At 33.8% G+C, this 15,513-nt stretch overlaps 1 protein-coding gene across 1 annotated transcript in view; it reads left to right on the forward strand.

Moving 5' to 3' along the window:
- Positions 1 to 318: 318 nt before the first annotated feature.
- CDH19 (cadherin 19) overlaps positions 319 to 15,513 on the forward strand; it is a 72,061-nt gene continuing 56,866 nt past the window's right edge. Inside the window, exons 1-2 of the mRNA XM_028102995.2 lie at positions 319 to 513; positions 3,775 to 4,069. Of these exons, the coding sequence (XP_027958796.2) occupies positions 319 to 513; positions 3,775 to 4,069 (490 nt within the window). The remainder of the gene's footprint in view (positions 514 to 3,774; positions 4,070 to 15,513) is intronic.

Below are 15,513 nucleotides of genomic sequence, written 5' to 3' on the forward strand. Positions count from 1 at the left end.
ATTAAAATGGACAGTGCTTGAGCAGAAGTTCCTAATTATAACATTCAAATCATTGCTGAGCTACAAAATATAACCAGCTTAATTGGAAGACAAATTAAATGTATATTGTTGTTCCATTTTATGAATACAAAAGTTGTACCCTTACGTTAGCAATTGTGTGAGAAAATGTTATTTTTAAATGTAAAATTTTGTTTTGTTTCTTGTTCTTTAGGAATATGAAAGATATCTGAGACTTAAAAAGATTATAAAGGAACATACAGTTTTTGTTTGCAACTACCCTTTCCTCTGAAGAATACCAGTTGGAATCAAAAAAGCAGAATGAATTGTTGCTTATTGCTACCTTTTATGTTTGGAATTCCTCTCATACGGCCTTGCTTTACAGCAACAGAAATCTCTACAACAGATGAAGTTAAGCACCTAGTGGGTTCTCATTTCAGAGTGAAGCGTGGTTGGATGTGGAACCAGTTTTTTGTACCAGAGGAAATGAATAAGACTAATTATCACATTGGCCAGGTACTGATTTTATGAAAGTGTTACAGGAAATAACATTTTGTAAATCTAAATGGATGGGTTGAGGAAGTTTTAAGGCATTTGATGAATTCTACATTTTCTCAGTGGAACCCTTGGAAAGCTTCAGACATCAGCCTAATTAATTGTTTCAGATTTTCAAGCACCTAAAATATTTGCAAAACTTGAGGAAGAAGAAAAGCTCTGATTTTCAAATTTCACTTTTATCTCCCATATGAAAATACTGCCCTCATTTATCAGCATCTAGAAATTTGATGGTGTTATTTTTGGTAATGGATCAAAGCAACCACACTGAGAATAATAACATTTACCAACAGTATTTAGCCTGATTTTCTATTATGCTCAGTAGATATTGATTTACCCATCATTAATTTTTCATGAAGCAGATTAATACCAACAGCTAAGTAGCTTCAAGAGCCTACACACTTCATTTGATTATGAAAGATAAAGAATGATTATTTTTACTTTCTTATAAGAATATATATATATATATATATTTTTAAATTTCCTTAATGAGATAGAACATTCCTTATTTATGTTTTTGGTTTTTATTATTCAATTTTCTTTAAACAGAGGTAATTACAATACCGTGTCCTTTTCTATAAGGATCTTTCTCTAGATGAATGAACTGAAATAAGTTTAACCACCAATTAACTGGCACTAAAATTTAATTGGGCCCAAAGGGTGAAGCACTCAAAATTCATTAACTCCCTTTTCCTAGCTCTTTCAGGAGAGCTGCAGTGTTAGCATGATGTCCAGATTCCAAAGGAGTTCATCTATCCCATCCAGCAAATGTATATGTGTATATTCAACCAAAGGTTCAGATTAGGATCTTAGGCAAACAGATTTCAAACATTTGTGTATGTATGTGTGCCTGCTTTGAGTCACATTTCACATCTTTTTATTCTCTAAGATGACTGCAGGTAAATCAGAGGCAAGATGGCACAAATGAGATCCATAGTTAAGCGTCTGCTAGTTGACTGAGTCTCTACAGCCACATTTACAGTGAACTCCGCAGAGCCCTATATGCCCTCCCATCAATGAGCGGGGTGACAGACAAACAGAGGCCGGTGACTTTTAGTGAATAAGGCTCTACAGGGAAGTGCATCAGTACAATCAGAGCAGAGACTACCTCCCTGGCTGACTGTCACATTTTCTGGTTTTTGTTTTTGTGCTCTGGGCACATCTCCTGTTGCCTCCTTTCACATTGTGATTGGTTTTCCCTATTTTTTTCATTCTGTAAAAAAATACTTATGAAAATAATCTATCAGATGTTTTCCCCTGAAACAATGTCATTAGTCTTAAATAACATACAGGTAACTGGTTTAAAAGAGAGTAAGAATGAATATTTAGGTGTTGTAGTTAAAGAGCTAGTAAAAGTAAAATGTAGTTGATGTGTCCAGATGACTTTCTTTTTGAACTGTTTGTTAACAGAGATTAAATTTGGAAAACACAATTAAGTAAAAAATTAAAGGCATACTGATTTGCTGAATCAATAGTAGCTGCCTAATTGAAAAAAAATACTTTTGAATAGAAATACAGAAAATATAATAATACAGATATCATAAAATTAAAATGTGTTTAACTTATACATTTTGTGACATTAAGAGGCTGATGTTTAAAAAAATAAGTAAATATCTATATATCTATATATCTATTTTTTTTTTACTTAAATTTGTGTCCTTAAAAAGATCAAGCTCACTGATTCATGAAAATTATACTGTGTATATATACTTGGAATACATTTATTCATTACTAAATTGGATTTATCATCATTCTAATATTGAATCACATTTTCAAACTGTATCGAAATGATATTTGAAAAACATAGCCATACCTTACTTTCATTTGATATACTTATTGGAAAGGACATTTGTTTCCCTAAATTTCTTATTATTAAGTCATGGAAACTTCCTTTTTATCTTATGAGTAATGAAGAGCCATCAAATTAAAAGAGCTATAACTCTTTTATTATCTCTTTATTATTATTCCCAATCTGTTTCTTTCAATGAATAGCAGTGTTATTCAACACATTATTAAAATTATTAAAATTAGTTGCTTTAGATATCTTCAGATATTCTACCCAATCACAGAGAAATGTATTAATTAGTCATTTTACCTTGAACTATCAGAAAAGTTATGAATTTGTTTAAGATTGTATTTCTTTGGTTAACTTTGTAAATTTTCGGAGGTCATACTTTGAAGAAGGACATATTCATAAATGATGACTCAAGAAAAGTATGGATTCACAATAATTAGGGGATTATAGCATACTTCTTCTCTATATGTAAAAATAATTTAGATATGAAAACCAACCAACCAATGTTACCTGTCGTAATAACCCTTGTTTTTATATATAAAATTCACAATTCTATTAACACTATGAAGGAACAAATTTACTTTGCTTTTGAAAAATAAAAATAATGAGGGCACAAGAAGAAAAGATGTATTTGAGAACTGAGTTGAATATGTTAGAAAGAGTTAGATCTAATTTGGCAAAACTCAGAGCAGTGGAGTCTCTTGGGTCAGACAGACCTGTTGTCTAAATCTATACAAACCTATACAAAAACCATGACTCTTGTGAAAGTTTTAAAAATTTTCAGTCTCTCTTTCTCTGTATAAATGATTATATCAATAATATATATTTCACAATGTTATGAGAATTATTATGGAAATCATATACAAAGCAACTTGTAGATTTTATGGCATGTTATAAATGCCAACAAGGATGGCTGAGGCTCTCATTATCTTCTCAACATGCTCCCTTATTTTCCTGGTATTATTTTCATGTTTCCTATGTGTTTTTAGCCTAAAGATAGAACATCACTGTTTAGATTTATCTAGATTATTATCTTCCTATCTGTCTCTAGATCCCAATCTAATACAAATATTTGAGATTATGGTTTTAGTGACCAAGAATGTAATCATAGAGTAAACATGAACCAACTTTGTTGTGCATAATTTATGAAAGGTACTTTGTTTTTCAATTATTATAGTTTCTAATTAAAATAATCCATTTAGAGTAATAAAATGTATATAGTGATTTACATTGAAATTTCAGACTCCTCTGCCTGATGATAGAATTTAATCTTAAAATTAATATTTCACCTGATTTAATATACTATGGGAATTACATGGAGTTATTAACTTGGGGAAAAATTAACAGACATGAAAATAAAATTGTTAAAATTCATTTGTCCATTTACACATGTCTGGAAACTAAATTATCCCTCTTTGTACTTTCAGCTAAGATCTGATTTAGACAATGGAAACAACTCTTTCCAGTACAAGCTTTTGGGAGCTGGAGCTGGAAGTATTTTTGTCATTGATGAGAGAACAGGTGACATATATGCCGTCCAGAAGCTTGATAGAGAGGAACGATCCCTCTACACTCTAAGAGCCCAGGTAATAGACGGCACTACTGGAAGGGCTGTGGAACCTGAGTCTGAGTTTGTCATCAGAGTTTCGGATATCAATGACAATGAACCAAAATTCCTAGATGAACCTTATGAGGCCATTGTACCAGAGATGTCTCCAGAAGGTATTGCATATTAATTTACATCAAAGATATATTAACAATGACAACAGATTTAAAATTTTGAGCATATGTTATGGAAGTGAATTATTTAAAGTTCAACACTTGTACTTCCTTCTACAAACATGTTAACTAAAATATTTAAAAACTTAGGCTATCATTTAAATTTTGTAAACAATGGTACCATGTATAAATACATTATTTGTCTTGTTAAAATATCTCAGTCTTCACGGCAAGAAACAGGGGTTAAACATGTATGTTTTAGGGATGTCTGGGTGGCTCAGTCCGTTAAGCATCTGCCTTCAGCTCAGGTCATGATCCCAGGGTCCTGGGACTGATTCCCTCATTGGGCTCCCTACTCAGCAGGGAGCCTGCTTCTCTCTCTCTCTCTGCCTGCCGCTCCCCCTGCTCATGCTCTCTCCTTCTCTCCTTCTCTCTCTCGTTCTCTGATAAATAAATAAATAAATAAATAAATAAATAAATAAATAAATAAATATTTAGAAAAACGTATGTTTTAGTGATTTATAAAATTCTTCAGCTTATTCACTTACTAGTTTCCCCATTATAAAAACACATTTTCCAGAACAAGATATAATTTTGTATCTTACAAAAGCACATAAGGCCATCCTGAAAAATATGCATGTTTAAGTAGTAGAAGCCAATTTATAAGACACAATTACTCTATGCATCAGAATCATAGACCATAAAGACTAAAAACAGAACAAAGTGGTTGAAAAGCTCTGTGCAACTGTATTTATTTTCAAAGTTCCTTTCCATTCCAATGCTATTTTTATAAATATTTTAAATGTAATGCATCTAGAAGCAACTGCTTTCCATAAGGTATAAGAACTGAATGCACTGAAAATCAGAAATGTCTTTCTAATAGAGAGGAAATTATGGTGGGGCTATGCAAAATTTGTTCACTCATTGAGTCGGAAAATTTTGATAGCACAATATGTAGTAAAATGAAGTTCATAAAATTTACTTAAGTGTGATAAGTTCTATTCCATAATGGTCATTTTAAATTATGCTAACATACTTTAAAATTGCTTTACCTAAACATTTGATTTATTAGCCACCAAATCTAAAATTGTATATTCTATTGTATTTTTTCCTGATTCTTGTTTTTTAACATTCCAGGAAACAATTTAAAGACTTCTTTCTACATGTGTTCAGAACATAGGTCTTTACAGCATAAACAAATTTAGCTGTGAATATGTATCAGGACCAATTATCATTAGATGTAAATGACACATGGATATTGTTCTATTTGGTAGGTAGGCAATGAAACTTTCTTCTTCCCACTCCATACTTCTCCTCCTCATTCACTTTCTCCTCCCACTCCTCCTCTTTCTTAAATAGCATACATTATGGACCTAACATTTACTAGAAGAATTTTTGAAATGTCATTTTGGAGGTAATTGCTAGTATGAAACTTATATTTTGGTTATAACACACAAACAGTAACTATTTTAAATAAGGTGATAGTTGATGCTGTATGTATGAATGTAATAATTACGGGTGAGGTATGATGATGATTAACTGACTAGAGGAAGGGACATTTTAGGAGATGGTATTTGAAGTTGATTACGGAGAATCCAGTCATGTCGTGTTCTAGGGAAATATTCCCATACAGTATAATGAGGATTGTGCATATTAATTATTAATATGGGAGTTATTGTCATATAGCAAGCATGTAGGCATGGCAGTGTACGAGATACCCTTGGCAGAGAATGTAGGTAGAGAAGAGAAAAGCATACAGGGTGAGTTGACTGTTAAGCAAAAGGGGGTTGACTGGTAAATTAGAATGATTGAGATTGGCCAGTAATGTAGGAAAAAGAGAAAGACATGAGCAGAGATGTTGCAAAGGAAGAGGTCCTCCAACTGTATGGAATGCTGCTGTGAGGTGGAATAAAATCAAGGAAGTGTAGTGACTTTTGATTTGGCAAGTTGAAGGCTCCTAGTGATTTTGGTAAGAGGAATTCAGTTGAATTTATGCAGCTGCAATATTTTGGAGATTATTCTATTGCATGGATGGATGAAGAAGAGGAGGTTATGGTGAATTTAGCCAACTTTAAAAGATGTTATACTACAGGGCGAAAATAGAGATGTGGGGTACTAGGTAGAGAGGGATAAAGGTAATGAGGATTTTTTACTTGTTATCATTAATCATTTATTAAAATGGAAAATATAAAAGCACAGTTATATACTATAGGCAATGATCCAAAAAAGACTATTTTTGAAGAAAATAAGGGGGCCCTAACTGCTGGAAAACTGTTCTTGAGAAGGGAAAGACCCATGGAATCTAGAGCAATAGTAGAGGAGACAGATTCAGGTAGGTTAACACTTTGGTTGATAATAAACCAGTTGATACCTCATACCTGCATTAGATATGAGACAGAGGCAATAACTGAGAGCAAAGGGGTGGATTTTTACATAGAGAAGAGGAGGTACTCTTTTATGTAGAGTTGGAGAGTTGACCTACAAGGGGATTGCAGTATGTGCAATACAGTCTTTGCACATGGCATCAAGTGTAGCCACAGACTGTGGTTGATTCAACAAACATCACAAAACATTGGTTTGTTCTGTACTTGGCTAGCACAGATCTCTTTGCTTTGCAACTCAGGGTTCATGTATATATTAACCTAGTTAATCTGTGTAATTCAGTACATCTTGTGGGATTGCCAGTCTGGGTTCAGGCCTTGTATGGAATCATACTAAAATCAATGAGCACTTTTTATTCCTTTCCATGGGAGGAAGTGGCCAACAGAACAATAGTCAGCTGTTATCAGAAATGTTACTTTATATGGAGATAGAAGAATATCCCCATTATACTGTCAACTAGGTGTAGATGGTTTCCCTCTGAAGCATTCCTTTAATTATTAACTTTGTTTTGAAGAAATCAATTAATATTATATGTGATTTTTCTGTTTTCCTCAATCTCAATATTTAAATAATGAATAATATGAATTATCTTACCTGAATATATACTTACTCCTTCATGTTATTTCCATATCATTGCCATTTTATAGGTTCTTGAGTGTTAATCTTGCTTCCACATATACTATCCACATATCTTATCCTTTATAAAGCAACAAATGCAAACATTTTATTCTCTGTTGTCTTAAATATTGTGCGTTGTATTGTAGTCAACTACCAATTATTATATTTGAATCTGTAATTTGAATGTAGAATTTGAAAGAGTACTGAAAGGATCTCCATTTGAGGATGTCATCAGAAGAGAAAACCAAGAAAACTACAAACTACTTGTTGCTTATTAAACACATATTTATTTACAAGTAACAGTGAGCTTTTACTGATTGCATTTATGTTTAAAATGCAATTGCTTCCAAAACTAGAACTACCAAAAAGAGTTGAGATGAAACACTGTTTTTCCACTTGTTGGTCTGGAATTACAAAATTATTATCTCTCTTCCACACAAAAATATAAGGTCTAATAGGCTAGGAGTCACGCAGTACCTGAAGTTTGTGATGACTGAGTAAAAGAATGAGTGCATGGATGGGTGAAAAGCTACATAAGTGATTAGATGAGGTTTAGGAGATGAACAGAGGATATTGGTGGATATAAAATCCAGGGAGGCTCTGTGGGTGTGAGTTGAGGCACACAGTGACCTAAAGTGCTGCAGGCAGTCTCTGAATAGTGATTCTTCAATTGTAAAATTTCCCAGTGCAGAATTTCTAGAAACGTTTAAATTTCTAGAAACATTCAACCTACTGAGACTGAATCATGAAGAAACAGAAAATCAGAGCAGACAGATTACTAGTGAGATTGAATCAGTAACTAAAAACATCCCAACAAACCAAAGTCCAGGACCAGTTGGCTTCACTGGTAAGTTCTACCAAACATTTAAAGAAGGATTAATACCAATCCTTCTCAAACTCTTCCAAAAATTTGAAGAGGATGGAACACTCCCGAGGTTAATTTTACAAGGCTGGTATTACCCTGATGCCAAAACCAGATAAGGACACCACAAGAAAACTACAGGTCAGTATCTCTTGTGAACACAGATGCAAAAATTGTCAACAAAATGTTAGCAAGCCCAATTCAACAGCACATTAAAAAGATCATATACCATGATCAGGTGGGATTTAGCTCCACTATGCAAGGATGGTTCAACAAAAGCAAATCAAACATGATATACCACTTTAATCAAATAAAGTATAAAGATCATATAACCCTCTCAATAAATGAGAAAAAAATATCTGACAAAATTCAGTATCTTTCAGAATGAAAGCTCTCAACAAGTCAGCAATCCCACATCTGGATATATAAGAAAGGAAAGGAAATCACTGTCTTGAAGAGATCTGCACTTCCATGTGTATTGGAGCAATATTTACAATAGATAAGACATGGAAACAACTTAAATGTTCATCATGGATAAATAGATAAATAAAATACACACACACACACACACACACACACACACACACACACACTGGCATATTATTCAACCAGAAAAGAGCATGAAATATTGCCACTGATGACAATATAGGGGAATGGACCTTGAGGGCATTAAGCTGAGTAAGATAAGTAAGACAGAGAAAGACAAATACTGTAAAATTTCAGTTATATATGGACTCTAAAAAAGTTAAACTCGTTAGAAAGAGAGTGAAATGGTGGTTGCCTAGACTGGGAGGAGGGAAAATGTTGAAATGTTGGTCAAAGGGAACAAAATTTTAGTTAGAAGATGATTAAGGTCTGGCGATATAATATTTGGTATGGTATTATTAATATTACTGTATCACATATTGGAAAGTTACTAAGACAGTAGATTTTAACTCTTCCCACCACAAAAAGGGTAAAATTGTAATTATACGAGGTGATGGAGGTGTTAACTAATCTTATTATGGTAATCATTTCTCAATATATTTTTGTATATCAACCATCACGTTGTATACCTTAAACTTATACAACACTGTATATCAATAGTATCTCAATAAAGCTTGAAGAAAAAGAAATTGACTTTAATAGTATTTACCATCAAAATAACATCACCCATTGTAAAAAAAGAGATTGAATTCAATTTATGTAAAACACATGCAAATTTAGATATCACTTTTTGAATTCATAAATTTAATAAGCTTCAACACTTAGAGATTTCTCTGAAATATAAAAATCCTTATTTCTTAAAATACATCAAATTTGAAAATTATATTTGATGAAAGTTATGTCTTTGGACATGTGACTTGGATGTGACTGAATTTGGGATGGATTACTCTTTGTATTTTCTCTGAAAATATTGTTTGCTTTCTTAAACACAGTCTATTTATTTGACTTAAATTCTCTCACATTATGAAAAGTAGAGGTGTCAAAAATACAGCACAAGAATAATAAGAATGACCTAATTTTCAAGTGATGGTAGACAGAAAAAAAAATATTTGAAGAATATTTTGCACATTTAAGGTGACAAGTGGGAAAATATCATCTGTTTCTTGAGTTTTGCTTGGAGGTTCTAGGTTATAAAATAATTGTATCTCATATATAAAAAGAGGGGAGATGGGCCAATCAGTCCCTGTAAATAAATAATGATCCTAATACTAATAAAATAAATAAATCCCGTGTGAAAGAATGAGCAGATCCACAGATTAAAAACTTATTTCATGAATTTGATTTCAGAAAATTATAATTTTACTAAATTATCTAATATTTTATATCTGTTTTAATGTCACAAAAATCACAGACACAGATTGTAGGTCAAAATAACATTATTTAATTTGGGTTTCTTTAAACTTGACCATTACACAATTCAACATCCTCTCAATAAATTTGCTTCAGTGTAGTCAAAATATACTTGTACTAAAACTGCATATAAAAATATCTAGCCTATTCCACAGTTTATATCTTCATTCTAAGAAAAGCCTGTTTAATATTTTTACCACGAACTTAACACAGAAAAAGTTACATACTAAAATAAATGAGTCATTTTGAAATCCACAGTTCAGATCTTGGCATTCCAACATATATTAAACTAAGACACACTATTTAGTATTCTATGATGAATGGAAACTTTACATACAAAATATCCTTGTCACAAGTTGCTGACTTCTCTATTGCCTTCAGGATATCTAAATTAGTCTGCATATCAAAATCTATCACTCTTTTACATTTTTATGGATGCCTCCCATAATCACTAGAAAGAAGATAAAGCATTTGGTGTGAATATGAGATATCATTTAATAAAGTTTTGTTATTAATAATAAACTTAACACTTAGATGAGAATCATTCAGTCCTCTGTAATACTTCTGGTTAATACTAAAATCCATATAAATCAATATTGATGGAATTACACTATTCTTACATTAGGTTTTACTCTTGTTGGGAGAATATGTCTAATGTGTTGGGAAATCATATTCATGTGGTCAATAATGCTTTTGAGCTTTAAAAATTTCATGTAGTTTTGTAAGTTTTAGCACTTATTAACAATGCCACAGAAAGTATAGTTTATATGTAATTTCTCATATGCAATAAATATTTTATCTTATATTAATATACCATTATCTTACTATGATTTTGTAGCTTGTGTCATAACAAATGAAGTATATCGGCAAACTGCAGTTCCCAGTTCCCATAGTTTGGACTACTAAACTATGATTTTCCTCTCTAGAATTTGGTACAAGTTTACATCCTGTGTTACCTACATAATAATAAGTTTTCGAAGTCAAATATTGTCCTAAATATTTCATAAAGTCCTTTCACAAAAAATAGCTTTAAAAAAGTCAGAATCTTAGCTAGAAAGACAAAACTGATTTTAAATTTCCATCTATGTAAGTCTCAGCAATAATATAGGCAAGCAGTATCAACCATCAGTGTAATAATAGAACCCAGAATTATTATATTAAATACTACATTTGTATGTTTATTATTGGAACAAGTAAACTGAGAAATTCCTCTTATTAAAACATGATTCTAAGGGGCTCCTGACTGGCTTAGTCGGTAGAGCATGTAGCTCTTGATCTCCAGTTTGTGAGTTTGAGCCCCAAGTTGGGTGTAGACACTACTTAAAAATAAAATCTTTAAAAAACAAAACATCATTCTGAGAGAATAATTTTTGTAGATAAATTTTTGTTCATTAAATAGGATAGGTACAAATTGATTTAAGAGGATTTTTAGACTGCAAAAGTCTAATCATATGGTCTCTTCATTTCCACACAATACAGCTATCTCTGATCAAACTATAATAACTCAATTCAGAGATGTATGCTGACTTTTGGACCCTTCAGTAACCAAAAGGCAGTCTAGAAGTTGATGCCCTATTTTGGGTGTATGCCCTAGCAACTGATTTTTTAGTAGGTACAGCAGATAAAAAGAGTGGCCACTTCAGGGAGGATGGCTTGTTGCTAAGGATGCTAGATTGCCCTTAAAAGATAGTGACTTGATTAATATGGTAACAGCATGTCATGTGTGTTCTAAACACTGCCCAAGGCAACTGCCAAAGGAGTCTGAGGCCACCCAGTGGAGTTTCCAGTTGTTGACAGGTTGGCAAATTGATGATATTGGCCCTCTCCCTCTGAGTGAAAATTGTAAACATGCCTGGTTTTGTGTGGAAACATGCTTTCCCTTGTCATTGTATGAACCAGGCTGCCACTATTAGGGGATTAGAGAAGCTGAGCACTGTGTATGGATAGATTGTGATCAAGGGTCACATTTCAAAATCATAATATGCAAGACCAGACAAAAGAACATGATTTTGAATGGAGGTTCCATCTCCTGGGTAATGCACAAGAAGCAGGGTTGGTAAAAAGAAAAAAATGAAACATAAAGCAGCAGATTAAATTCCTAACAAGTAAAACCTCCTTGGCCAAGTGGACTACAGTACTGTCCCAGGCTTTCATAGATTTGAATGATCAACCAGTAGAGAGTGTTGCCCATATGCCAGACTGGGGACCCCTGCTGGGGTACCAGTACCCTAAAGGTATGGAAGACAGGGGAAACTGCCCTGGCCCCAAGTCTGCACTTCAAATTAACATGCTATGCTTCTGAGAACACCAAGCCCCATCATGCCTGGGAAAAGAGTTATTTACTGGAATTTGCAATGAGGTGTCCCACCAGGATGGGTGAGTTACTTCCCACCTCTGGGTGAATGGAAACTATTTTCTCCTCACTGGGATCCCATTGTCCTGCTTCAACTGGATCTGTTGAAACAGAATAAGCCTGAAATAGAACAGTGTGCATTAAAAGAAAGAAGGTTTGGGTCCTGGTCTGGAATGTCCCACCCCCAGCTCATCTCCTTACACCTGATAGTGCTGCCTCCCCTCAGCTAACATGTGGTATGCACAGCCAGTTGAACTTCCTAAAGCTACCAACCTCCCTCTCCCCAAGGCCAGGTGGGCATATTGTTTCCTGCTAGTTTAATCATTTGGCTGCCTTGTTTGTTCCCTCCATTGTCCTTGAGGACGTTATGACACATAGAAACTCTTGCTAAATTCACCCAGCAAGACTTGAATGATAGCAAGCAAAGTCTGCCCTTAATTGGACACTGAAATGTCTCTGATGATAAAAGCTGCCGTCTAAAGTAAAACAGCCTTGGACACTTAAAACCTCACAAGGAGGCACCTGTGCCATTATTCAAACAAATGTTACATGCTCATACCTCATGACTCTGTTAGTGTGTCATCTTTATTAAATCACACGAAGATACAAGTGATCTGACCCCCAGCTTAGGGGACTTAGTAAATGAATGATTCAGATCATGGGATTCTTGGTGAAAACAGTTGTCACTGATTGGGAAATTATTGTCTTAATCTGTATTTTTCTTGTATGTGCCAGTATTACCTGCCTTCAGGGCAGCCAGATAGCTACCAGATGAGCCACCTCCGTGCTAGCGAAGCCCCTTACTGATGGCTCAGGCCACATTATGGAAGAGAGGAGCATATAAGATTGTAAGAACGGGTCACGAGGCTGTGGAACGTTGGGGGTGGTCATCGAGAGGATGTGACTGCCAGTCGACCTGTGTGCTGGGCCAGGGAAATTGGAGACTCCTCAGCCCCTCCCCTGTCCTTGGAATGTGGGTTCCACTAGCCTGGTTCTTCTCCCAGCAGCTGCTGCAAGCACCCAGACTTGACATAGAGATGTGATGTTGAGACTATCTGGATGGTATATATGACAGAAGATACGTAAGTCCTCTATAATTTTCAAAACTTGGTTGGCAGATCCAGAAAACTACTGGTCTTAGAGCCACCCAAAACAAGCCTCATAAATAAGTTCTCCTGCTCAATACACCTGCCACCTACCAGTCTAGAGTGGTCTGCCTCTTTCTTTGGTTTCCTCCTGTCCTCCTTGTGAGGGGCCGGTTTCAGATTACAGCCAGGAAGATTGGGAAGGTTTTATGAACTAATAGTGATCAGATACCCAGTTTTACCCAGGACAGCCCTGTTTAATCCTATTTTGGGGGGGCATTTTGTCCAGAAAGCATATGGTCCTGATTTTTTATTTTTTAAATATTATTAGTAGGTGCATTATAGTAAGCCAGAGTGAATCTGGGGGACATCTACTTTGTACTTGCAGCTCTTCCATGGCATATGAGAAGTAGTTTATGAGACATACGGGCATTGAATAAAATGTCTCCTTTTAAGACATGATTAAATCTGAAAGAAGGCTAGTGATAACCCACGGCACTGTTCAGAAAAGCAAAATTAAGCTAAGAAACTGATTATTTAATCAGTTTACATGTGAAAAATATCTTTCTCGTGATATATTTAAAGTTAAAATAATCTATATAAAGCATTTTTCATTAATGTACATATATATCATTTGTCCTTTAGAAGTAACTTTATTACTATATATATGATTTGTCCTTTAGAAGTAACTTTATTACTAGCCTAATATAAAGAAACTTTAATTTTTGATCCACCAATGTAGTTAAGCCAACTTTGTCAGTTTTAGTGAGAGCACAATAAAATGTTGATGAAATGAATGAAGAGGCTAAGCAGGCTGGTTCATATGTTAGGCATGTGCCATGCTTCATACACTGATTAAGTAAAGCACCATTAAGGATAATATTCTACTGAATGCCATTTCAATAGAGTAAGAGCAACCAATCCAGGATGGGTAAAAGGAACAAATGAGTATGTCTAATAAACAAAAACAGGGATTTGGGCATTGAGACAAATATCAGGTTATCAATCACCCAATCCTGATTAAGAAGTGTTGGCATTTGTATTTTTGCCCTGATGTTATACAAAAATTTCCTATTTTTATGGAAGTTTCATTATTCTGTCATATTTGTGTTATATATCTTTCACATTTATATCTACAATTTATTTTAAACTGATTTTTGTGAATGGTGTCAAGCATGTGCCAAATTCTAGATCAAAAGAGAGATAACCAATGGACAGATGTGTAGATGGCTGGAGATATCCAGTTGACCCTGCAGCTTTTATTGAAATGATTCTCCAATGCTCAACTATGCCACCATTGAATGAATGAGTTCCCCACATATGTATGATTTGGGTTCTGAATCTCCAGTCGGTTTTAACATCTTTTGTGGCTCCAGGGACTAACACTATACTGTCTTTATTGCTGTGGTTGTGTCCTAAACCTTGCTGTCTGTTAGTGCAAGTCCTCCAGATATTGTTCATCAAAATCGTCTTGGCCTTGCTTGGTTCTTTACATTTCCATACATATTTCATATGTATCCATTTATCCAGTAATACAACTTGCTAAGATTTTGATTAGGATAGCATTTACGCTATGGATCTCTTTGTTGATACCTCTATGTAGTCATCAAATTCATAAACCCAGTATTTTTCTTCCTTTTTGATCATTAATTTCTCTTTAGTTTCATTGTAGAGATCTTTAAAATTTTTTGTTTAGATATTCCTGGATATTTTTTTGTTATATATATTATGCATTTAGTTGAATATTTTATAAATATATATTTCTGGTATACATAAAAATGGAGTTTTGTGTATTAAAAAATTCCTGTGACCTTTCTAATTTAGTAATTTAATATTCTCCTGTAAACTTTTTTTTAGGTATATTCTGCTTGATTTTCTAACAAAAATACTGTTGCCTTTGAATAATTTTTGTAATTTAAAAAAATGTTTCTGATATCTATCTATATCTATCTATCTATTTATCTATCTATCATCTATCTATCCATTCATCCATCCATCCATCCATCCATCCATCCATCCACCATATATGGATTTTTGGTCCATCATCAACATCATCTTTAATCATTCATTTCAGTATACATGGCATTGTCTCATTCCATTGTCTAGGAGGTTCAATACAATGCTTTAAAACATAGCAGTGATAATAAACTTCTTGCTTTTTAACTACTTCAGAAGGAAAAGTTCTAACTCTTCACAATTAAATATGATTGCTGTCAAAGTTTAAAAATGCCCTTTATCAAATTTGGAAAACTGCCTTTTTCCCTAATTTTCTGAGCTTTTATTGAAAATAGAAATGGAATATTTTCCAATG

The sequence above is a fragment of the Eumetopias jubatus genome, unplaced genomic scaffold (assembly GCF_037043125.1).
Source record: "Eumetopias jubatus isolate StellerSeaLion01/CBP00866 unplaced genomic scaffold, mEumJub1_p1.0 scaffold_16, whole genome shotgun sequence".
In the NCBI taxonomy this organism is placed as follows: domain Eukaryota; kingdom Metazoa; phylum Chordata; class Mammalia; order Carnivora; family Otariidae; genus Eumetopias; species Eumetopias jubatus.